General features: G+C 39.1%; 1 protein-coding gene across 3 annotated transcripts in view; it reads left to right on the top strand.

Annotated features, from left to right (window-relative positions):
* LOC136348127 (protein espinas-like) overlaps positions 1–26059 on the top strand; it is a 242359-nt gene that overhangs the window by 138732 nt on the left and 77568 nt on the right. The window contains exon 2 of one of the 3 annotated variants that reach the window (XM_066298729.1): positions 7878–8378. The exons of the other annotated variants lie outside the window; for them this stretch is intronic. Coding sequence (XP_066154826.1) covers positions 7885–8378 — 494 coding nt within the window. The 5' untranslated portion in view covers positions 7878–7884. The remainder of the gene's footprint in view (positions 1–7877; positions 8379–26059) is intronic. 3 annotated transcript variants of the gene reach the window in all.

The raw sequence follows: 26059 nt of genomic DNA, 5'->3' as shown, positions 1-26059 counted from the left end.
AAACAATCCTCTCTCCCGCATTAACCTTGGGAAGAACTTGGTACCGAAGCCTGTACCACTTTCAGATAATGCCGATTAATGATCTTAACATAAACAAGAAATGCGAGGGGATTCATAACAGCCTTTTGCCGTTTCCTCACAGTTATCTCAGGAGGAATTTAGAGCCAGAACCCCGCGATATTTTCAAATAATCGATTAATAGCCCTAACATAGACAAGGAATGCTCGCAGAGATATGTTTGGTTAAGTCAAATCGGAATAACCTCCTCAAATAACCTATCTTGCTCTACCTACCGAACACCCTGTGTAGTAAAAAGATATGAAGAACCGACGCTTCGTTTCGGGAGAGCGAACAAATTCAACGTTCGACAAAAACAATTTTTAATTTAAGAAACTCAAAAAAAAAATCGTTTATTAGCGCTCAAATAATGGCGGCTGATATCGCAACAACATGAGGAAAGAACGTTCACCCTCAAATCATAAGAAACGTTCCTCATGGGGCAAATACTTTTAGCAAAATAGCAGGGAAAAGGCCGTTCATCTCCGAGAAAAGTCCTCAGAAACGTTTAGACTTTACCAAAGTCCAAGTACAAAAGCCTTTGGAGTGGTGGAAGAACATTATGTTTTCCGATGAAAGTAAGTTATGTCTTTTCTGTTCAAGTGAGGAACGATTTGTGTGGAGAAAACTGAACACAGAGCTGAAGTCAGAAAATTTGAAATCTACAATAAAATGTGGTGGAGGAATCGTCTTGATTTGAAGAAGATACGTATATGGAATACAATGGAGTAGAAAATCTGGCATTTTTGATGGAATAATGACAACTAAGAGTTGTATCGGCATATTGCGCCATAAATGAAGGCCAAATGCTGCTAAATTAAATATGGAAAGTAATTTTTTCCTTCAACAAGGTAATGACCTGAAACATTCAGCTAATTTGACGAAGGAGTGGTTGTTGTACAATGTTTCCCACAGACTTATTAATCGATCACAGTCTCCTGATGTGAACCCTATTGAAAATTTGTGGAACACTCTGGACATGCAAATTCGAAAACGGCACATTTCCAGCAAGGGAGCCTAAAGACAGTGTTACTTGAAGAGTGGCCCGGAATCCTTTTAGAACACATTCAAATTCTCATTGTTTCAGTACCCAGAAGGCTGAAGGCCACTACCGATGCAAACAGGATGCATACTAATTGTTAAAAATTACTTTTTATTTAGTTTACGTTTTTTTTTTATAATTTTATAATGTGCAAATACTTCTTTGAGAGAGGTTTTCGTTGTTTAATTTTTCAGTATTGTATACAGGGTGTTAGGGAAATAACTTTCATAAATTTAATTAACTATAAAAAACATCATTTTAAACAAAAAAAAGTTCCTTACAACAGGTGTCCTGAATCCAACCATTTCCCGGGAAAACAGATCGGAAATTATGCTATTTTTCTGGAAATTGGCAACGTCGCGTCGCACCTCTGAAATCTTGTGTTTGTTTATTTTGATACTAAACAGCGACAAAAACTATGTTTTTAAGCACGAATTTTTTTCTTCCGATCGCTGACTACGTATTTACATAGGTATTTTGTTAAAGTATTAAAGGATTAATTAAAAAAAAAATTAAATAATTTTTCATTAGTTAGATAAAACTACTTCCCTTAAGATATTATTGTCAACTGTTAATAGCACCTACCTATGTATGCACATATGTAGTAACATCACGCCATTACTTTATCACCACATTCACTTCACAACTTCATTGTTGTTGGGTTTTTCAGTTAAGCGTTTAAAGTGTTCAACATTTGAATGTATACAAACTTGACATCGTTTTACCCAATTTTCCCGCACACTCTGAAAAATCCCTGGAATATTCTTAATACAAATGATTTTCGTCCCTTATTTCGGCAGCGTCAACCAAATTTCTCATAAAACCCCAAAAGAAAAAAATCCAGAGGATTAAGATCTGGAGATCTGGCAGGCCAACGATTGGGACCATTTCTTCCTATCCATCAGTTTCCAGAGTTACTATTTATGTGCTCGACAACTGGACGGCTTACGTGTGCTGGAGCTCCATCATGTAAATACCACATAATCGCACGCAATTAAAGAGGCACATTTTCTGACGAACTTGGCAAATCATTGGTTAAGAAGTTTAAATAGTATTGTCCATTTAATCTTTGGGGTGAAACAAGTGGCCCTATAAGCTGATTTCCCATAATCCAAGTCCAGAAATTTATCGAAAATTCATCTTGAAATTTTTTTTGGGTTATTGCGTGAAGGTTTTCTTCCGCCCAATTGTGAAAATTGTGAAAATTGTGAAAATTCCATTCTTGTTGAACCCTCTTCCATAAGGTTTAACATTTCTTCTTCAGTTTCTGGACGGACTTCTCGCGCTCGACCTCGTCCTTGGTATTTAGGCATTATGCTACCTGAATGCAGAAGTCTTCGGGCACATTGAACAAATGTTTGTCGAGCTGGAAGCTGCCTTTCTGGATAACGATTCTCGTAAATTCGCCTTCAGAATTTTGTAAAGCCTCTTCATGGATCAAAATCATATTTTATTTTATATCGAAGTTAAGTCAGGAACTGTTAAATTAAAGGTCAGTGAGTGCACTAATCAATTTGGGCCCATCGGAAATGCAAAAAATTATCAGAATAAATACTATGTGTAAAGCAGCGTTGCCAAGTTAGATTTCAGTAAAGTCTTAGCTATTAGTTAGGTTTCAAATTGCTTCTGGCAACGTCATTCTTAATTAACTTAATGCTATACGTGAAACAGTCAGTACTTGTCAAACACGTTTTGACACATTTATTCAAATTTTACCGTTCAATCTAGTTCTTCGGTTGCCAAACTTTAACCCTTTTTCTAACAAAAACTGTCAAAAGTTTTCGTTTAAAATTGTGTTCTTAAGCGTCGGTTGAGTTTGCGAAAGCTATTTCCCTAACACCGTGCATATTAAAATCATTAAAATGACTGTAAGTTTTATTCTTCCTCGTACATTGAAAACGGAAGGAGTGTGCAAACACTTTTTCGCCCCACTGTATATGAAACTTGCAAAATACAAAATATGTGCAAAAAATTGGCCGTCATCTAGCACACTGTGGTTGTTGGAAATAGGTTATAGAAATGATTCCTCCTTTTCGTCTCATGCGGTATATTCTAACCGATGACCACTCGGAAAGCCAGCCTAGGCAAGGCTAGCTAATTTCACATTCCCTTCATCTAAATCCAACCCTTATCACCTAATAAAAAAAGCACCCTAAAGCCATCAATACCGTGCTCGAGTTTCACACACGGTATATGTTGACCTTGTGAAACGTAAATATGATATATCTGAAGATTTATCTAAATCGTGCCATTGATTAGGTCAGTGCCACCCTTTAGGGTTTAGGTGTCCGCCACTCAACAGTGGTCCTAACTCCTCGCTGAAGGACTTCCGCGTTTTCCTTACCGTCGTTGTTACGAATATTTTCGAATGCGGTCGTAGGTACTCGCCATTAGCTTTAACTTTGAGCAAGCACCGAACCGTCGGTACTTAAACAAACTTCTTTAAGAATGGTCATTTTCGCTTTAAACTCTTTCGTCGAGGTAGGAAGGAATAGCCCACGTCCACGAACCGGCTGGCCGACGGTTACATCAAGCAGCCAATTTGATTTTAAATCAGGAAATAGCTTTGTAAATAGGTTCGAGTTGTTTATCGATTGTTATGGAACCCCGAGTCGACGATTTATTATTATGGTACTCTTCGCCTCGTTTACAGATTTACCGATTTTTTTCTTCGCAATCGTAGCCGCGACATTGAAAGTAAATTTCATGCGATGTTGCTCGCGATTCGCAATGAAAATAGTCGGGATTCTGCAGTGGCACGGTGCGATCACGTAGCATTCCAATTAAAAATCTTTACACCGCGATGGTACCATATGGAAACCATAAAACCGCGTGTTTGACTTAATTCGCAATGCTCGTCGTCGAGCTTCTTCCGAAAACGAACGAACGAAAAATCACTTATACAGCGCGACCCGTAAAGTCTGCATCGGCATGGGAAATTTTTTACTTATGAACGTGGGCAAATTTCGACTTTGCCCTCGGGATGTGCCTCAGACGTGATGGGAAATGGCATGCAAACCGATGAGGAAATGACTGCCCGTAACCGTCGAATTGCAATTTTCTTCAAAAACCGTCAAAATCTGCCATCACCTCTCAAGATTGTGAGGAATCTCAAAGAAAAAAGTTTTTTATCTTCTACCCTTGCCCACATTCAACTTTCTCGGGCAGCCGCCATCAAAAAAAATTTTTGCCGTGCTCCTGCGTCATTCCGCAACGGTCATATGTATATCACGCAATGCCGCCATTTTACGCTGATATTTCTTTATGACTAATTCTATATCAATAAACTTCACGAAAATGCCGGAATAAGATAACCTGAACATTTTCTTCATAAACTAGATCAACTTCGCATCAAGGCATGCTCGGCGTCTTTGATGAATTTGACATTTTCTTGAAAAAAATTAACTTATTGTGACCTTAACTAAGGAATCCTCATTTAGACGGTGACTTTGATATACTGCAATTCTTCTTACGACGTTGCTGATCGATTTGAATGTCTAGAAAATTCAGGAATACAAGAGATTTTTTTAAATGAAAGGCGCCCGAGAAAGTTGAAAATTGGCTTATGAGTTGAAAATGAGGAACTAAGAAACTTTTCTCGTCGTGATTTTTCAAAATTTTGAGAAATAATGGGAGATTTAAAAAATTTTTAGAAAAATTACAATTTGACAGTTACAGACAGTCATTTGTTTTTTTGGTTTCTCCAAAGCCGATGGAGTATAAGGCACAAAGTTTATTGCATACAATTGAAATGTTCCTGCAGTGTACCGACTAAAAATATATTTAAAGTTGCTTCCTGTAAAAACTAGAGCTTCTTACTCTTAAACGGGGAAAACCCAAATTGAATAGAAACTTCATTTTACTCTTTACTCAAATATATCACTCATAAATCCTTCACTCGAAGCAGTAATAGAGGTAGATAGAGGATCGACTACGAGGCAAATTTTTCTCTGTAAAAGTATGCTTTAGCGACTCAAAATAATATAGGGAAGATATAGGAAGAAACCAATAATAAACGGATATTTATATTTTGATAAATTATTCAATATCTCAAGAAACGATGCAGGCGGATATAGGATCGTCTAAGAAAAAAACATTGCTCAATATTACAAAAAAAAAAGTTTTGTATCTTTTGAATAATGCTTTTTTTCGTTATGAAAACCAAAAAATCGTAATATTCAGTTTGTTCCGAATTGCTTAAAAACACGAAAAAAATATTATAATAAATAATGGACAGGGACGCAAAATTGCTTTTCTCACAGAACCAGTTTTGCGCATCCCAAATAGCGTAAAATGTATTTGATTTAATTTATCATTAATTTGTTCCTTTATAACGTTTTGTTCTCTTTTCTCGAAAATGTTTGTATCTATGCAACACCCATCCACCTAACAGCCCATCGGACTCCTATGAATTTACTTGTAATTTCACGAAAAAATCTATTATGGGGATGTACACGAGGCTAACAGAGGCAAATTTAAAAATTCGTGACAACCCTACAGGGTATCCCAAAAAAGCGAGATGCCTTAAAGTGTCGATTTTTTTAATTGGGATCATTTGTCATCGTTTCTGAAGCACAGCCTAAAGGCGAAGCCGAAATTCGTTCAAATTCATAAATAAAGGAATTTCCCACGTGATGCGGGCGTTATGGGTCACACTGTATACAGCTCGAGCAGGGCTTCTTGTAAATAAAAGTAAAACTGGATCCGCGGAGGCTATGAATAATGGTTCGGACGATCGATTCATTTCACCTTGCGAAATCAGTGAAACAGTGACGCATTGACCGCTCACCAAAAGAAAAAAAGTTAAAAGGTTCCCGCCTACCCGGTCAAATAATAATTGAACTCTCCGTGCAAAAGCTGACCAGCAATCGATAAGATCGTTTCTCGATGAATTTAAGATTTAAGTGCTGCTTAAGGTGTCTTTTTTGTTTGCCAAAGTAATGTTTGCTGGGAAGAGAAAAATGTCAGTCTCATGCTCTATAAAATGTTGCCCGTTAGTCAGACAAAGCTATCTTGAGGTATACCATGGAACCATCCTGCGACATCTTGCGTTTTCTCCTTGCCCAGCGACTTTGAAACACCATTAGCACAGACCCCAATCATTACCAATAAAAGTCATATGCAATGTGTAAAGTGACACTTTACTGCTGCAGCAGCCTAAACGACGCAAAGCAGATTTCGGTTGGTAATCGCACGAGGCAAAGATACTTTCGTACGTGTTCAATATAGTGTTTTTCTTTTGAGGGTATGTGCATTACCTTTGATGGTCTCTGAAAGTTCAATTAAATACTTGTCCGCGATAGAATCTGTATTCGCACACGCGCGTTAAAAAGTTTATCCATACACACGTCAATGTCAAGTGCCCAACGTCAATGTCACGTGCCCAATGTCAAACGCCCAACGTCAATGTCAAGTGCCCATAAACATTTGACACCGACACAGATCACTTTCATTTCTGTGCGGTGAAACTGATGGCGCACGCGTGCGGTAAAATTTTCAGCTCGCAAATATTTACGGTAAAGCGCTTTGCCGGGCACCAGAAAATAACCATTTAAAGTCATCATTTACGGGCAACGTAAAAAATCAAAACAATGTCTATTGGCATGTCTCGTGGATGCCTGAAAGAGGTGCATTTCTTGCAAGAAAAAACAATCTGGTGACAAAATATAAGCATCGGACTCGATAAACATTCTTCGGGCCTTGTCCGTGCGGCGTGGTTCCCGATGCGGGGTACAAGCCGAGTACCTCGTGTTTTCTCTCGTAAATTTCGTGGAAGCGACAGGTGCGCGCAAAAAAGCGGCCATAGGAATTTTAAACGGTGTCGGGAGGTACCTGTGAGTTTGAACCGTTGAAATTCGACCCATGCTGCTGATTAGTACGTAACTTTACCAGTTGCAACTTCACAGTATCTGGAAATGTCGACGTTCTCAGTTGCGACGAAGCAGCGGACGTAATATCGAAATAGTTGTTAAATTCCTGGCAGTCAGACGAAGCAAAAGGAATCCTCGTAAACAAGATGTCGGGCTCATTAAAACCGGGAAATAAATGATCGGCAGCATCTCAGAAACGGAAAAAGTGCGAAATGTTTGCCTTATCGGGCGGCGCGCGTATCATTGTAGATGAGCCGTTAGAGCTTCAACAAAAAATACATATTAAACCTTTTAGAATGTCTTGTAAACGAATTTCATTCTATTGCAACTCTATGGATGATCATATTATTTCTACAGCACCAGCCATTTTTGTTGAAATGTAGACTGACAACCATCGGAGAAAAATTACGTGTAATAAACTGAGGATGTACGTCAATTCGACAAGCGTGCAACGGGCGATACGTGCGAACTCAATTCTCAAACGTCCGTGAGCACTACTAACTAAAAATCATCAGTTAAAATTGTGAATTAGAGAAATGAATTGAAGTCGGGCACCATAAATCCCGCATTATAAAATAGATGAGGAACAAAGCAGAACTTCTACTGCGATCAATTTTGAAACTATAAATAACCCAAAGGGACACCCAGCTTCTTCCTCCATCCTTTGCTAAAGCCGTAACGGTCAGTTCTCTAACGCTAATTACGGACGCCTCTGGCTTTCCAAATAAAACAAAAGAACTTCGACATCAGCGTAGGCTCGTTTCGGCCTACATCAACGCAAGGCCCGCCTGAGGCCAGCAACATTTAAATTCGTTTTCCATTAGCTATAGCTACTGCCAACAGAGTACCTGCTACGTTCCCGTTTCGAAATCGAAACTTGCGGCTTCTTTAACGTTTTCACTTAACAGACGCACAATGCCTCCCACAACTCTCAGCAATCGACCCCTGAAGAGGGAGAACCCATCCACGGCCAACGTGCTCATGTGCAAACAATGGTGGAAGGTCTGTTGGATGTACGGCGACCAGGAAAAATACTACAGACAACTATACGGGAAGTCGCGTAGCAATTTTCCGGCTTCACACACTCCACCAACATCAAGTTACTCTAGTAAAACTTCACCAAAGCCTCCGATACCTCCGAAGCCTGCTCCCAAATATAATACTCCTCCCGACTGGGCCATATCGTACTACCAAGCGACTCGGCTCTTGGACGACACCCCGCCTCTGCCGAACACCGTTCCCAGTGCTCCATCTAACAATTTAGGATTGCAGTACGTTAGTGTTAATAAAGATAGTGCATTGAATCGGAGCCTCAGTTTTGAGGAATTGCGTATTTGCTCTCCCGGAGAGGACCGCCACTGGTCTAGTACATTGAACGGATTGGATTTGAATAAGCGGATGGTTGATGAGTAAGTTTCTAATTTGTTTTTATTCGTTGGTTTCAGTGAATTAAACAATCTTGCAGCTTTTTTATTGGGAAAAGTACGATGTGATTTTTTCATTGGTAGAGGTACACAGGGTGTTAATCGAGCATGTAAAATAGACAAACTTTAAGGGGAGACGCTCCATTTGACGGGTGAAGTCTGTGACTCCGCGACAAAAAGAAAATTCTTTATATATTTTTTAATAGTTTGGTGCAAATTCAGATATTCAGGGAGCCTTGGAGGAACATAAAAAACAACTATTTCCTCAATGCGGAAATGATTTTTTTTTTTATGTCAATAGCTCTCATATGACATATTGACCTGATAGACCCCGCCCGTTCGAATATGTAGGGAAAAAAGGTTCAAATTGGCAACGTTGGCGCTATCACGGGAGCACTGGGATACACTAAATTTGGTGATTCCCCCAAGCGATCATTTCGAGGTTAAGTAACGGGACTGTATGTATCATTTGGAGAGTGTTTCTATTGATATTGAGTAATAAAGCGAAAATAACATTTTATTGCATTCACACGTTATGAACAAATTCTTGAAAACTTTAACAATCTGATTTCTCACAGCAGATGTATGTTATACGTGTTGGACAATTGTGGAGGAAGTAAAGAGGTTAATTCAACTTCATGAAAAAATGCCAACGGACAATGATATTAATGCTTTGACGATGATTTAATTCCAGGTCCGAATTTTGTGAATTCTAGCAAGAAATACTTCCAAAAAACGGCATTTTTTTCCATTAAAGCTTTTGCTTCCAATTTTACAAAGAACGCGTATTGCAATCGGAACTTTGCCAATTGTGATTGACATACAAAGACATAATTTCAAAAACGGTTTTATATCATACAGTATATCATGAAAGACTCATAGTGAACGTGTTCATATGAAATTATATCAAAAGAAAAAAATGTCGGTTTTGTTCCTCACGGACTCCATACGTGCGAATGTGAAGCTGATAAAGCATCCGTTGAATGGAGGATTAAAATATGTCAAGGTGAAAAGGTCATATTAACAAGGATCCTCTCAATGACGTAGTTCTAAATATATAGGGTGTAGAAATTAAAATTAAAATTTCGTTTTATGACTGTATTTTTGGACAACAACGCAACGTTATAACAAGTTTTGGATAGTGGGAAAACTCCTCGTGTTCCTCGCGAAAAATAGCCGTGATCAAAAATACGGGTTTGAAGTCGGAATTTCTACAATCAACATTAGAGCTGTCGAATCACTGAATCGTAAAAAGAACCTTTTATTAATAATAAATTGATCTTATTTACCATAATTTATGGAAATTACCACCGGCGTCGTCAATAATTCAAAATTCTCAAATGCGTGTTAAGAAAAAAACTCTAAATTCGTCAATAAAAAACTAATTCCGGATCGTCAGAAACAGCCAGAGTTGCGAGCAAGGAGTACCGACGTGTACATTGACTTCTGAATACGAGCCTGGCGGCCCATTCTTAAAATTCGATTTGCGCGATTGCGCATTTGAACGATCTCAAAACGACGCATTTTGAAAAATCTTTCATAAAAAATAGTAAAGATCATATGGTTCTTGCGTCATTTAGATGCGGAATCGCTCGAATGGCCCGTCAAGCGTCTAGGGCCCCGGCGATTTTTTTGGCGGTGAGGAATCGATTGTCCTCTCTATTGTAATGGACGTGTTGTGATCTGCCAGGTGGCATAACCCTCACAACGCCCTGAATCTACGACACCTGATAACATCGGACATGGCCCAAGAAGTCAAGGTGAAAGTGCGCAGTTTATCATAAAAAAAAAAAAAAAAAAAAACTCAAACAAATTACGTTGCTTGAAGCATCCGCGAGATTGCGACTGGAATTTGAAATAATTCTAAATTCCCCTTATAAATTATTTAAAAGCCGTAGGCAATATACCAGGTAGGACAAGGTTGCTAAGCAGCGCCGTATTGAATGATAACGACAAAATGGTCAGCGGTTGTAAAAATACCTAAGTGGGTAATGTATAACGTGCCAGCCGAATCAGCCAAACCGTCATTGTCCAACTCGCCTCTTAAAAAGCCTTAATGCTGGTACGCGCCCATCAAGATGATTCCGATACCCGCGCGAGCGCGGGAAAGCAGATAGATTACGTTTTCATGATTGATCCACAATAATTAGCTAAAACTACGTTCTAACTGTAGATTGATTGTTACAATACTTTACACTCTGTCATTAACATGTGCTTAGCTATTAGTTAAACATATTTAAAGCATAACTCTGCAAATATGGGTCCTTAATAACTGACGCGTTTAAGTATGTATCTGCTATTCGCATAGAACCGACCTTAGCCTCTCAGGGGATTCACAAAAGTGCATTAAAAACCAATCAGAATCCAACCGATTCAACTGACAAATAAACTTGAGCTTTCTCTTAGGTCTCCGAGGACAGTTTCTGTTGGATAGAGCCTAGTGAGGTCATGGGGTCACTTATTGTTTCGGCTCGCCGAACATCTGAGTATTGTTTATTTTGTGCTGATCTCACGCTTTTAATGGGCTTGGGCTGGTCTCGTATAGCGAAATGTAGACAATGTAGATTGTGACCCGAACTTTTACTGTTTATTGATATCGGAGATTGTTTCTAATGAAAAATTGCTCCTCGCCTATCATAATACTGTCGTATACAGTCTGTCCCAAAAAAAGCTGCAATTCAGTTACTTATAAACGCATCGTGATCAACTAAAAAGCAAATAAAATAATGTTTTTCAGACTACTAAGTGACGTCACAGTTGAGCTTTTAAAAAATTTTTTTTTTGCTTCAGGCTTCAACTTCAGAATTCCAATATAATGCAGCTCGGTATTTTTTTAAAACCTTTTTTTAATAGAAAATATATTTTTTTAATTTTATGTTGCATGATAAGTTACTATTAAAACAATTTTTAATTTAAAAAAAAAATGAAAATTTCGGCCATCATGGGTTATGTAGTCGTCTACATAGTCAGGGGGTAATCTGCGTTGTCACGTGGTCATCTGCATTTCATTCCATCTCATCCTGTTGTACGATCTTGGACAAAGTCGCCTGACGCCCTAGACACGTGGAGCCGGTATCGTACCCGGCAAGAAGGGACAAGATAAAACCGCCCTTAACTATTGGAACCGCATCATTTTTCTTCATAATTTTGTGTGAGCGTCATGCAGTAACTGTGATTATTGTGAATTAGTCTTTGAATGCAACAAAAATGATCATTAGTGCCGTTATTGACGAGAATTATCAAATGTCAATTTCAGTTGAAATTATTTAAAGATGAACAGTGAATTTATGGATATCGTCGAAGCATATGTCCGAAGCAATGAGAACTCCGGTGACGCAGTGCGTCTTCATTCTACCCGTTTTTCTAATAAAGAGGTGTATAATCGTATTAAATTTAAACGTTTGTTAAAATTTATGACACTATGGATCTTTTAATAGTCGTTTCAGTTAATAATGCCGATTTAGCCAAGAGATGGCATTAATAGTACATTTGTTGCTAGACACTTACGACATCTATGGTGTTTTCGTAAGATAAACGTACGCTATTAAGAGCCGGATTAGCATTAATTGTTATTATGCACAAACATAGTTCTTCATAGCTTTGAATATGGCGAGTTTTGTACCAGAGAAAGACGTTTTGCGGGGAAGTTTAACAACCTTCTTCTTTCATTTGAAAAAAACGGCAGCTGAAAGTCACAGATTGTTGGTTGAAGCTCATGGGGAACACGCTCTATCCCAAAAAAGTTGTGAGCGATGGTTTAAACGCTTTAAAATTGGCGATTTTGGGGTAAAAGACAAAGAGCGTCCAGGACAGCCGGAGAAGTTTGAAGGTGCAGAGTTGCAGGATTTATTCGCCACTCAAACGTTGAAACTATTGGTAGAAGCACTGGATGTTTCCCAATTCACCATTTTCCAACGTGTACGCTCATCGGGGAAAATCCGGAAAGAGAGCAAATGGATTCCACGTGAATTGAAGGGACGAGACATTGAAATACGAAAAGCCATTTGTGAAATTTTGCTTGCCAAACAGAAAAAAAGGGTTTTTTCCATCGAGTTGTAACAGGCGACGAGAAGCGGATCTATTTTGACAATCCAAAACGAAAAAAAATCGTGGGTAGATCCAGGTCAGCCTTCAATATCACGACCAGTGCGTAATATACTCTGAAAAAAGGCTTTACTGTGTGGTCGGTGGGATAGCAGAGGAGCTGTCTTTACCCGGTGAAACGATTACAGGCGATCGATATCGAAAAAAATTGATAAAACTAAACCGAGTATCGAAGGAAAAACGTTCCGAATTGTCTCAACGACACGATAAAATCATTTTTTAGCACGACAGTGCTCGGTGCCATGTTGAAAAGTCGGTCCAACGCTATTTGGAAAACGTTAAATGAGACGTTCCACCTCACCCGCCATATTCACCGGACTTGGCCCCTTCGGACTATCGCTCATTCGGGTCCGTGCAACACGGACTTTCGAAACGGCACTTCCGATCTTACGAGGAAATAAAAATATGGTTTGATGATTGGCCTCCAAAAATGGAAACTCCCTTCGGCGCGAAATCTATTCTTTGCCGGGAAGATGGGAGAAAGTCATCGCTAATGACGGCCAATGCTTCGACTATGAGCGCAATCTATTTTGTTATAGAAGTAAACGTTAAAATTTTGCCAAAAAAAATCGGCATTATTAAATGAAACACCCATTAAAAAACCCGAAAAAATCATTGCAAGATTTCGATGAAAATGTAGAACTCCACGTAGTGCTGAGTGCTGACGATAATTCAAAACATCAGGAAGAGAAACGACTGAAGCATTCAGCTCGTCCATAGAGAAAGCTCGAAGAACTTTGAAGAAACACCAATATTATGCCTATATTTCTCAAAAAGAACAACACTTGAAAGCCAATGATCATAATAGAGGAATTTTATTCTCTAATCATCTTTTTAACCTCCTGTGAGCTGGGCCACTTCTCTACCCCGAAAATTATGAGGGAAAGTGATGTAGTTCCAATTGTTAATTGCGGTTTTATCTTGCGTTTATCGCTGAGTATCATACGGAACCCTCGTGTTTATGGCACCAGGTTTCTTTTTACAGGACGATCTAATAGCATAAGATGGGACGAAATGCAGACGACCACAGGATAACGCGGATGGCCTCGTGACGATATAGACGACTACATAACTCATTTTATTCAAATATAAAAAAAATGTCCAGTTAAAAATTGTTTTAGCATTAACTTGTCGTACGTCATCCAATTCAGAAAAATATTTTTTATCAAAAAATTTAAAAAACAATCGGAATTCCATTCGAAATTCTGAAATTGGCACCTAAAACACAAGAAATTGAGTTTTAAAAAAATTACCTTAAACGTTACTTAGTAATCCAAAAAATATCATTTTATTTCATTTCTAGTTCATCAAAATCCGTTCAAAAATAACTGAGTTATAGCTTCGCCTTTTATTAGATAGCCTGCACTCAGCTGATACGGGGTCGCAGTCATTACACGGGGTGTTCCTTAATGTCGTACTACCATTTCAGGGCGTAATTTCTCACATAATCGTATGAACAAAAGTTCATTTGAACATATCGGGTATTCCAGAGTTAACTATACATGCATTACCAGGGGTCAGAGCACTTCACCACGATTCAAATTCTGTGACATATCGTAGGTAAATCTCTACTCATTCCCGAGATGTATGGCGTTTTCCTTTTTTTTTTTATTGAATGACTTTAGAGTCATAAGTTTTGACCTACTCGCTATAACTAATTAAAATTTTGCGGGTAGTCACGTCTTAGCTTACACTATAAGGCACCATTGACAGCTTTTATATTGCAGATCCGGAGTAGGAAATAGCCATTTTAGAAATTTTTACGTATTTGAATGCCCTGCATGTATATATTTTTTAAATCATATGGAGTCTACAATAAAGCCTTAAAGGGCTGTCTTTATCGCATTAGTTTCGTAATTTCCACACGCATCGTTTTGTCTCAAAAACAAGACATATTTTGAAAAAAGTTTAAATATTTAATAATTATTGGAAATAATCGCCATCTTTGTATTGTTCTAACGAATAGATAGTAACAATTACAACATGACAAAAAACAACAGTTACAAAAATTGTTCAGAATGCTTGCTCTCGGCGAAAGTTACCTTACTGCCTTTCTAACAATGTCGGGATTATTTCTAATTGTCGCACAGCAACTATTTATTCTTTTAAGAATGAATTGTTCATTCATTTCCCGTGATTATCTCTCGTTCATCAAACCCATATTTTACATGCCCCCAGGAGTAATGCTCCAGTGGATTAAAATCTGGTGATCCAGCAGGCCACATTCTTGAATTGTAAATAAATCAGGCATCGTGGCATGATAAACCATTTGATGATCGAAAAAATGAAAAGGGGTAACCAAGAATAGCTTTCACAAAACAAAATTATTAATAAGCTTGTCGTAGATCTGACGTTACTTACCAACGAGGAAAAGCCTTATTTGCGTAGTAAACTTAAATCATTTAACAAAATAAAGTAAACTGTATCTCGGAAATGAATCGATGAGATCGCTAGATTTCAATCCGATGGATTATTGTTTCCGGGGGCATTTAAAATCTGAGATTTATGAACGAGAGATAAACACACAAGAAGAGCTCCTTCAAAGAATACATAACTGCTCTGCGACAATTAGAAATAATCTCGACATTATGCGAAGGGCATTAAGGCAACTTTCGCTGAGCTGAAGGAAGAGGAAGTCATTTTGAACATCTCTCGTAACTCCTTTTATTATTTTATAATTGTTATTATCCGACTTTATTTTTTGTTATTACAATGCAAAAATGGCGTTCATTTCGAACAATTGTTAAATATTTAAATTCTTTCAAAAAATTTCTTGTCATTGAAACGAACTGACATATGCGGGAGTTGTGAAATTAATGTGATAAAGATAGCTTTTAAGGCTTTATTGACGACCTCACGTGACTATAAAGAAAATAATATGCAGAGCATCCAAATTTCTGAAAAGACTATTTCCTAGTCCGGACCTGCAATATGCAAACTCTGTCCATGGTATCTTGTAGTTTATGCTAAGACGTGACTACTCCCAAAATTTGAATTAGTTATAGCGAGTAGGTCAAAACTTATGACTCTAAAGTCATTCAATAAAAAAAAAAGGAAAACGCCATGTGACTCGGGAATGAACCGAGATTTACCTACGATATATCGGTGAACTTGAATCATGGTGAAGTGCTCTTAACCCCTAGTAGCGTGTCTACAGTTAACTCTGAAACACCCTATATGTCCTGAACTGTCCAAATTTTTAACTACTCGGTGTTAAAATGTCCCTTTTCAAAGCGTTGTTTCGTAACTTCCCAGAAAGTGCTTAGATATTACTTTCAATTATGACGTGTGTTAATAGAACATAAACCTCCGTGTTTTAATAAGGAAAGTAATCCTATAGCTTAACCAGTGGCGTCCCTGCATATGAACTTGTGGTGCAATATTATTTACGAAAAAAGTGTCACGCACATTTTTTTCCTCGGAATACTTCTTCTGGTCAGACTGGTCAATTCTACTCGAAGAAGGCCTCGTACGTTTTTCTCGTAAGAGGACCCATTCTTGCTTAAAACAATAAAAGCCCTTTTAATTAATGTGTGCATTTTCAGAACAAATTTAAATTTCGTTCTTCAATAAATCAACGTTTTATAAACATTATCGAAAATAATCACCTGCGCTTGATAGGCACGATTCAGTCAAAGTGCGCACGGACTTGCGCACTCGTTCAAATATTTCCGGAGTGTTCCGGATTGTTTCGCATGGAGCAACAATTCGCTCTCTTAAATCTTGTAGGCCATTAACGGGAATTGCAAATTCAAGTTTCTAGATGACCCCACGGAAAGAAATCCTGGCCATTAAGATAAAGGGATCTTGCAGACCATTGCTGCAATCCACCACGACCTACCCAACGACGGGAATAAACTGCATATAAACGTTCGCGAAAAATTGCACTGAAATGAGTAGGTGCTCCATCGTGCACGTATCACGTTTGATTTACATCTTCAAGCACCAAAGGTAGCTTTTCTCGAAGTGAATGCAAGTAAGACTGTCAATCAAGGCGTTCTGACAGAAAATATGGGCCTAAAAGATGATTATCAATAATACCTACCCACACATTAATCGACAATTGCTTTTGGAAATGGCTTTCAGCTATGACATAGGGGTTTTCGTCTGCCCACATATAAGTATTAATATGTCTTCGAATAGGATTTTTTGGAAAATTTGCGCCATCTGTGGACATGGTTTGCAGCTCGAAGCACGGGTTTCCCACAAAATTCTCCAGGTACCACTGACAGAAGAGCATTCGCTGAGGAAAATCTCCGGGAAATAACGCTCGTAGCACTCTTAGCGCATGATAACGAAAGAAATCAACCAAAATTCGTGGGACAGTTTTATGCCAAATATTTAGGGTTGCAGCGATCTTCCTCGTCCTCGTCCTGGGACGTTGGTCGATTTCCTGCAGACCAAGCCTTTGGGATGCTCTAACTAGCTGAGACCTACTTCCGACTGACTCACGGAAGCTACCAGCCTCACTAAGCCGACGACGTCAATTCGAAAATATTCGGCTATCTGGCAAAGCACGGTTAGGATATCCCTCCTGATAGATAAGCCTGGCCTTTTTTGCAGGACCATACACGTCATGCATTGCCGCCATTTCCACATTCACAAAGTTCACCATCTTCACGGAATTAAGTAAGAGAATCTTAAGTAATAAAGAGACCTTTTTATGTAGGATTGACCCGCCTATTAAAGAAAATGCTCCGAGAAGAAAAGCCAGTGGCGCATCACTTTTTTTGCAAATAATATTGGATAGTGTGTACGTATGCAGACACGCCACTCGCCGAGCAGTGGAATTATTTTTCTTATTAAGATACGGGATTTTGCGTCTCATTAACGCATTTTTGAACTAATATTGAACTTTTGAGAAAATGACTAATGACGATTTGAAAAAAAAATTCAATATTCGGTAACAATTTGGGACGTTGCCAACGTACCTGCGTGTGCGCATATGAACTTGTCTTCATGAAGCAACCCGAGGAGTTGCACCGTGAAATACGAGCACGGTATTTAGAGACGCCCTGTATGCAGGCTCAGGCGGGTGAAACTCAGCCAGCAATGATGGAAAAATTCAAATTTTATTTATTAAGTGAATAAGAAGCAGGCGTCCGGTCGACGATAATCGAGGTTTTCCTAAGTTCTTTAATTAATTTTGTTAGGAGGTAGCCACTGGTTTAAGCTGTTTTTGAGGAGGGTCTGACATCGAATCGAAATCCATTAACTCGAATAATGTATCGTTGCTCCTTGACGTTTTACGATACATATTATAGAGGCAATGAGCTGCATGTATACAGAAATAACAGTGTGCAAACTGGCAATTTTCCGCCAATATCATCGATTTGGCAAAAATGTCGAATGCGAAGAACCAATCACGTGTCCCGTTAGTCCACGCCATTGAAACAATTATTAAGGGCGCATACTGATATTCGTAACCTGTACAGTTTCGAGCCGCCGATCTAATCGCAATATTAACGGTCCATTCAGCATTGAAAGCATTTAAATTTTAGCTCATTCTTCGGATACTTACATGAAATATTACTTAAAGCTCAGCCGACATTCCGTAAATGCTTGAACTGCCATGTAAATCGTCTCAGGTATGCTGTTGTGGAGTCCCGCGCTAGGAAAACCTCAATGCATAACATCTGAAGACTCATTATCTATTATGATCGCTGCAAAAAAAAAAAAAAATTAACTAATTTACGCTCTTGTTAAAATAATCTTATCGGTAAAGGCCGGTAATATCAAATTGGCCTTGCACAAAAAAAAAAGTCCATTACGCTCCATTGTTTTATCGGTTGCGGCTATCTAGATTGGATTGGATTAACTATACACAATGGCGATATTGTTAATTTTTTGATTAATCAATTCGATACGGATCATCGAATTAATAGGTACCTAAATCAAATAACCGTTCGTTTCCACCGGAGAAGCCTCCAACGAGGCTTTTACGGAAGTAGCCGAGGGAATAACGAACGATCAATCATTGTACGACCACTTTTCCCCAGTACGAATATGGAAAACACTAAACAGGGTGTTTCATAACCATCCCGGCGACCTTTCAGCGGGTTTAAAGCTCGTGGAAACAAGCATTTGGATCGAATAAAGTTAGGCCGGGAATCGCTTCGCTTCCAAGATACAGGGTGTTCAATTTTCTTTTAATAGTCCAAAAGCGGTTTAGGACACGACCGTAAACTTCGGGACGCGCCACGGCAGGGTAGGTGCGCACGCGCCCAGGTAGGCAGAACACATCCATTTGCACCGGCGGCGGCTGTGCGGCCATTCGTCGGGGTGTTTTTGATGACAAGTTTGGTGCGCCACTGAATTTTTTTAATACGAATATGTTTTTCATAACGCTCCATTAATTCTTAATAAAAAAGGCCTCTTGCCATTTTGTCGTTCGAGTAACCGTTTTCGAGATTAAAAAAACCGGTAGAGCTTTGCTAGTGCGGTTTTTTTAGAATTGTTCGGGAATCATTTCCTTCAGTTTTCATTTTCGTAGAGGTGGAGGACACGAAGACAGACAGTTTTTGCCTAATTAATTGTCCGCAAATCGACGAGTTTGACTAGAACAAATAAAGGGCTCACGTGATAACAAAATGCACTGTAATCTAATGATTTATGCAAATGCACGAAAATCAATATAAAATAAATAATAATTATTTTGTAACACAATTCGGCCATTTTCCTCGACACAAGCGTCGCACCGTCAATCATGGATTCGCGATCCCTGCGTAAGATTCCAGGAATGGTTTCCATGTATGTAAACGCTGACATTACCTATGCAAGAAATTCTTCTTGGTCACGACTTGGCGTGTTATAAACCTACGATTTGATATACCCTCATAAGGAACAATCAGGTGGACTGAGGTCTGGAGAACGAGGAGGCCAGGAAGTCGCACCTTTTAATCCATTGGGTGGGAAATCTCCGATGTCAACGCTGCCGTACGTTTAAACCAAAATGGGGAGGGGCCCCATCGTGTTGAAATCACGTGTTTCTTCCAATATTTAAAGGAATATTTTCTAACAATTCAGAAAGGGTTTCACATAGAAAAGTAAGATAATTGGCGGCGTTTGAACGAGTGGGAAGCATATAAACCAGTATGCGCTCACCAATTATGTCAGCCCACACATTTATAGAAAATTGTTGCAGGAACTTTTTCGAAACCACCTCATGACGATTTTGGTCCTGCCAGATGTGATCGTTTTTGGTATTAAAATAGCCATCACGTGTGACACATGCCTCATCGTTAAAATAATACTCTTCTTCAAAAGTGTGGTTCCCTCAACTTCTGAGCCAAAAACCATTGGCATAATTGCAATCGATGGGGATAATCATTGTCGTTTAATGCTTGCACCTTTTATTTATGGTAGGGGTATAGTGGTTGATCACGGAGTACGCGCTAAGTTGTTCCAAATGATCCAGTTTGATTAGCAGTAGCGCAGACGCTCGTAGTTTGATATTCATCCGCAACGCGTAAAACCTCTTCTTCAAATTCCCCATTACGAGCTGTTCGTGGGCGACCGGCTCCTCCAGAACGTTTCGTTGTTCCACATTCCCTCACGTCACAATGAATAAAGGCAAATGTTGTGTGATGTGGTTGATACCAATTAGGGTACCTTTGTTCGCAAAGACGCGCAACCTCCTTTCCATTGTAATTTGCTGCACCGTAAGCTAGGTGCGTACCAGCAAGTTCTTCAAATTTCAAATCGTTGCTCGTATTTGAAAAAACGGTTATTTATGAAAAAAAAAATTGCATTTTACTTAACCTGTCAAGAAGTGCTTTATTTTATTATTTATTTATATTTATTATTAATATTATTATTTATTATGTATTTGTTTAATTTATAATTAAAACAAAATTACGTTGGTTTTCCACGATAACGACGCGACAAATAACTATTCTACACTATTCCTGGGATTTTCCATAGGGTTCGTGATGGCTAAAATTTTGAAAATTTGTTACAAAATATTTATCATCTATTTTCTATCTATTTTATATAGATTTATGTGCCTTTCCATAAAGCATTGGATTGTAGTACATTTTGCTATCACATGACCAGTTTATTTCTTCTAGTCAAAATCGTTCATTTGCGGACAATTTGTTAAACGAAAAATGCCCGCCTTCATGTCCTCCACCTCTACTAAAATAAAATAAAATAAATTTCTCTTAAATAATTTTCAAAATTCGCACATGAAAACGTACACCGGTTTTTTGGTAGGCACATGAATGAGAAATAGTTTCTTTTATCTCGAAAACAGCTACTGAAGCAACAAAATATTTTTTTTTATTAAGAATTAATGGAATATTACGAGAAAATATTCGTATTAAAAAAATTCAGTGGCGTACCTTTTTTTTTATCAAAAACATCCCATCGAATGGCCGCACAGCCGCCACTGGTGTAAACGACAATATTCTGCCTACTCAGAAAAGTGCACATTTATCCCGCCATAGCGTGTCTAGAATTTTATAATCATATCCCAAACTCTTTTTCAAATATTTTTAGAAAAATTAAACACCCTGTATCTGGGAAACAGAGCAATTTTTAAACCAAGCTTTATTGGTTCTAAATACTCGTTTTATGATCTCTACATCTCTAGAGAGTTTGTCGGTATGTTCATGAAACATCCTGTATATAGTTAGATACATATAGTGTTGTAAATGTGCAGTGTGTTATTAAATACACGTGCATTTTCCAAGGGATCAATCTGTAACTGTTTTTATCACAAAAAGATCCTATGAATGTAGGTCAGCAATGTCTTCGTTTAGGAACTAGAAGGTGTCGAAGTTTCATTTTTAATTTTGGTTTTTGGGCATTTTCGGACAGAGATGGGCAAAATTTCGTATGCGGAATTTCTTTTATTGCGCAAAATCCAAATATTGTCTTCGTTTTCTTATTACTGATAGAGGGCGCTGTATTGAATGCCGCTTTTGTATTAACAGCCTTATTGTACGATTAGGGGTGATGGGGGCAGATCCACGCAACTTTCAGTTTAGTTGATCGAGACAAGCACAGATAAATTTTAATGAAATTTCTTATTGGACCTTCAGATCAGGATGTCATAGATCTCTACTTGAAATACCGGTAATATCCGAGCATCAGTCGGAGAAGGCATTAACATGTTAAAACATCTGTAATTGCGGCACCGCGGAGTATGCGAACGGAAAAAAGTCTATTTCGTTAAATTTCTTTAATTAAGTGCCATCTTACCTACACATATAACACCGTGTAAATCAACAGTATAAATCACAAAATGAAACAAAAATCGAAACAGAAATTCTTATTTTATTTGTAAATGTTGCCAGTCTTCTTTCTTAATCGCTGCGTTCTTCATTGAGCGAGATACAATCTGAATTGCTGTCGTGTACTGAAAATTCTGCGTCCGACTCTTTGGGCTTTTTTCTAGCTTTCGTTCATTCTTTTAAGTTTAACGCAGCAAACTCTAACCTTTTTTTTGTGCCCGAGATGGTGGAAATCTCCAACAGACACCCGGCCCTACAGAGTCGGGCAGTATGGGATTCGAGCTTCCGCCTGCCTACCCACTACAACCATCCCCTCTCTTCTTATGGCCCCGGTATAGCCAGATCAGCACTCCTTCGGAGCTCCCAGTCGCAATATCCGCACTTTACACTTCCACTCTCTTGCTCCTTATACCCTCCCTCCCAGTCTTCCTCCACATAATCCTATTTAGCATGCGCTGGAACACCTTCCACTTCCTCTCGCTGTCCACCAGTCCGCTGCCAATCGTCTCTCTGTCCAGGTTGAATCCCGCCCTCCTAGCTTCGGTACGATCAGCCTCCCACTCCGGGCATCCCGAGAGTGTGTGCTCCGGAGTATCCGCGACTCCCGGCGTCTCGCAAACACAGCATCCGTCGCTCTCCACAACTCCTATTCTGTGCAGGTATTTGTTGTGAAATTAACTGTGCAGGGAAAGGATAACACACGAAGAGATGATAAAAGTATCAGATAAGTTGCAGTTTTATGAAGGGGGAAGAATCTGAAGCTTAGTGATAGTTACCGAACTTCTTAGACACTCTATGAACGACTGGCCACAAAAAGATTAGGTCTGTGTATACGAGGCTAAAAAGAACATAACTTAGGGCCTAGACATAAACACAAACTATCCCCCCTGCCTGAAGCGATCAATTGCAAAAGTTTGTCACCAAAGAGGGTGACCGTTCACATAAGACGTCTTTAATATTGTAATATTTAACAATATTTCCCAAACACTCTGTGTCCAGTAAAAACCCGCGTCAACATGTACCCTGTCCTCGTCCATTCACATTCGACCCATTGTCTTATGATCGGGACCAGGGCCTTCGTCCATCCATCATACACTGCCCATTCACTCTCCCACTCATTCATCACCCATTCTCTGGTCTCAAGTAAGCTCTAACTTTCGTTTTCTGAACCTTATGACACGTTGTTTCCTTTCTTTAGTAAGTCTTATCTTTTTCATTTCAGCATTTTTTCCTTCTATTGCACGTTTTTCATCCTCAGCAATGAGTCTTTGTTTTTCCTCTGCTTCCCTTTTCCACCCGTTTTTTAGCATTTGAAGATGTAAGAAGCTCAGATTTGAACCATTAACCTGAACATTTTCCAGTTATCTTAATTTTAAGAAGAGGAATGACATCTTCGCGTGATATCACTTGAGCATAATTTGTCAAGGAGAGTGTCGGTCTGACAGTAGATGAACAAGAAATGTGATTCTGCATTACGACTTTAAAAAATAGTCAGCACTCCTTCATCGTCTCTTAACATTTTCGTTGTCATTAATGTCAATTGCTCGATCATCATGATTGACTTCCTGTCCTGATAGATCCTCGTCTATCGCTTTTGATGGAAGAAAGTCAGCTTCAATGAAGACACTGGGACCAAACAGATGAATATCTGTCGTCTTGAAAGCGTGAGCTGCAGTTGCAGCGGTTTCTGCTTTCCCAACAGCAACTTTCAATTTTGCTGCAACGCTGTATACATTGGAATTCTTCCCAGGATTAGAAACAACCCATGAGTCTACATCGATACCATAATAACTGATGAGCAGGACCAAAAAACCAGCGATCCAATGGTTGCGTCTTGTGACTGCTGCGTGGAAGTAACGTGAGGAGATGGATGTTGTGAGATTTAGCATAAGTAATTGCTTGTAGACTTGTGTGGGAAATATGATTGTCCAAAATAACCAATATTGAGATTTCCGCATGTGGGTTTGTATATGTCACGTAGCGTTGTAGCCACTTGATGAACGTGGGATTGTTCATATGAACTCTGTCTGTCACAGTCATATCGCACCCAGGAAAGGTACCTCGAAGCAATTAACGATTTTCCCTTTTTTTTTGCATAGATGAAGTAAGGAGGACTATAGTTTCCTAACGGATTCGTTACACACACAACGGTTACCATTTGACCTTGTTCCGCAGCTACTGCCTTCCCAACTTCCCTCTTTCCTACGGGGGCTACATGAAGGGGAAGCTTGTCGGGGACAATTTGCACTCCGATTTCGTCCATATTATAAATCTGATTAGCAGTAAATTCGCGTTCCCGCATTGCAGACCCCAAATTATCATTAATACCCGATATATCATAGCATTGCGAAAGTTGAACTCTGTTGATACCAATTGCCCTGGCAACACTGGTTTTTCGTGTAACTCGCAGAGACAGTCTGTTTCCCTTCACAAATTCACGCATAAAATCCGTCCCAGCAAGTTGAGTATCAATGGAAAATTGATGTCTTGTTCCATTGTCCTCTGCACATTCGACGAAACGGAGAAGTCGTCAAGATTTCAGAGTCGAGGCCAACAAACGTAAATCTAGATCAATACGGTGACTGACTAATTTTCTTCTTGAGATTCGGTAAGTGTTTTGCGAAATCGTCCAAGTTTTGTCACCTCCTCCTCTTTTCAGTGGGCCCCGTAAGATTTTTTCACGGAGCCCCATTGCTTTGGCGGCCTGGCGCGCCGAAAAGCCAGTTCTAATTCGTCTCGGTGCTTCACACAACCGCCGTTTCGTCACAAGCTTGTAGTCCGTCTTTTCTCTGTAGTTCCTGTAGTTACAAAATGCTTGTTGAAAAAAAAAAAAGTTGCGCCCCACCGAGAGTGTCCTCAATGAGGCGCACCTTCACATGCGAGGTGCGGAGCTTTGCCCCAGATAAACTGCAGGGATATATGCCCCGTTTGATGCACTATAAAGGAAACATCTTTAGCGCATGTGTGACTCAACCGAAGTACGAGTTGGCGCCTAAAATTGAAAGTTAGACGCAATCGTATTTGATGACAATTAAATGTACCAAGTTTGTTTCAGCGTATTTTCTTACATCACGAGGTGACATGTTACAACAATTACATTGAAATTCCCAAAAAGGTGCTTACCTCGTTTCTTCGACTCATCACATGTCGAGCATTTTTAGCCGTTGTAAATAAATAATTTTTACGAAAAACAACCTGCCACCTGGTGGCAAATTCTTTAATCTATGACAGTATACTTAAACAATCGTTGCGGGACTTTGCTCCACGCAGAGATTTGCCCCCACCTAGCTGACTTCTATTGAAAAAGGTACTCTTGGAAAAAACCCTTAGAAGTAACCGTTTTGGAGATAAACGGGTACGCAATTAACTTGACATGTCATGACACCTCTGACTTCCATACATGCATCTATTCTTCTCAACATTGATTGAGGAATTCTCTTGAGCACACCCGATGTATTTTTTTATTTCTCTGCACAAATCGATTCTTCTATTTCTTAGGTGTCCTCCATTGTCGATCGGACTTTTGTACATTAAGGATGTCAACTTACCCGAAAAGGAGTAATCCAGCGAATTCGTGTCGGGTGACCTACGAGACCATGGTTGCGGTCGTGATTCTTCCAGTCCATCAGTTAGGACAACTGTCGTTCGGAAGTAACCACCGCAACCATGGTCTCGTAGGTCACTCGACACGAATTCGCTGGATTACTTTTTTCGGGTAAACTGAATTCCTTGGTGTACGTAAGTCGGGACGAAACGTGAAGAAGAACTGAGAAATTGAAGAATCGATTTTTGTACGGAAGTAAAAAAACATATCGGGCGTGTTCGGGAGAATTCGCCGATTAACATTGAAGCCGGAGATGGCCATTTTCAACAACTATTATAATATTAAATTAATATTGATAATTTCAATAATTGTTATTAAATCAATTTTACCCAAGTCATGTTAATTGCAAACCCATTTATCTCCAATACGATTACTTATACAGACATTTTCCAAGAGTACGTAGTTTCAGTAAAGGTCAATGTACAATAAACCCATTAATACGAAAGCGGTATACAGTGTAGCGCAAAAAAGTTAGGGCCAAATAAGGCGTGATGAAACCCTGTATGTGGCGCCCTCTATCGGTAATAAAAAAATTAAGACAATATTTGGATTTTGCCCCATAAAAAACACCCGTATATCACATATGTCCGAAAAAAAAAAAAAAATTAATTAAAAGTGAAATTTCCACCTCCTCTGCTTGTCAAAGGAAGCCGTTGCGCTCCCTACATGCACAGAAATTTTTGTGATAGAATCAGTTAAAGATTCGTCCCTTCAAATAAGTA

The sequence above is a fragment of the Euwallacea fornicatus genome, chromosome 31, assembly GCF_040115645.1.
Source record: "Euwallacea fornicatus isolate EFF26 chromosome 31, ASM4011564v1, whole genome shotgun sequence".
Classification (NCBI taxonomy): Eukaryota; Metazoa; Arthropoda; class Insecta; order Coleoptera; family Curculionidae; genus Euwallacea; species Euwallacea fornicatus.
This window is presented reverse-complemented; position numbering and strand designations above follow the sequence as displayed.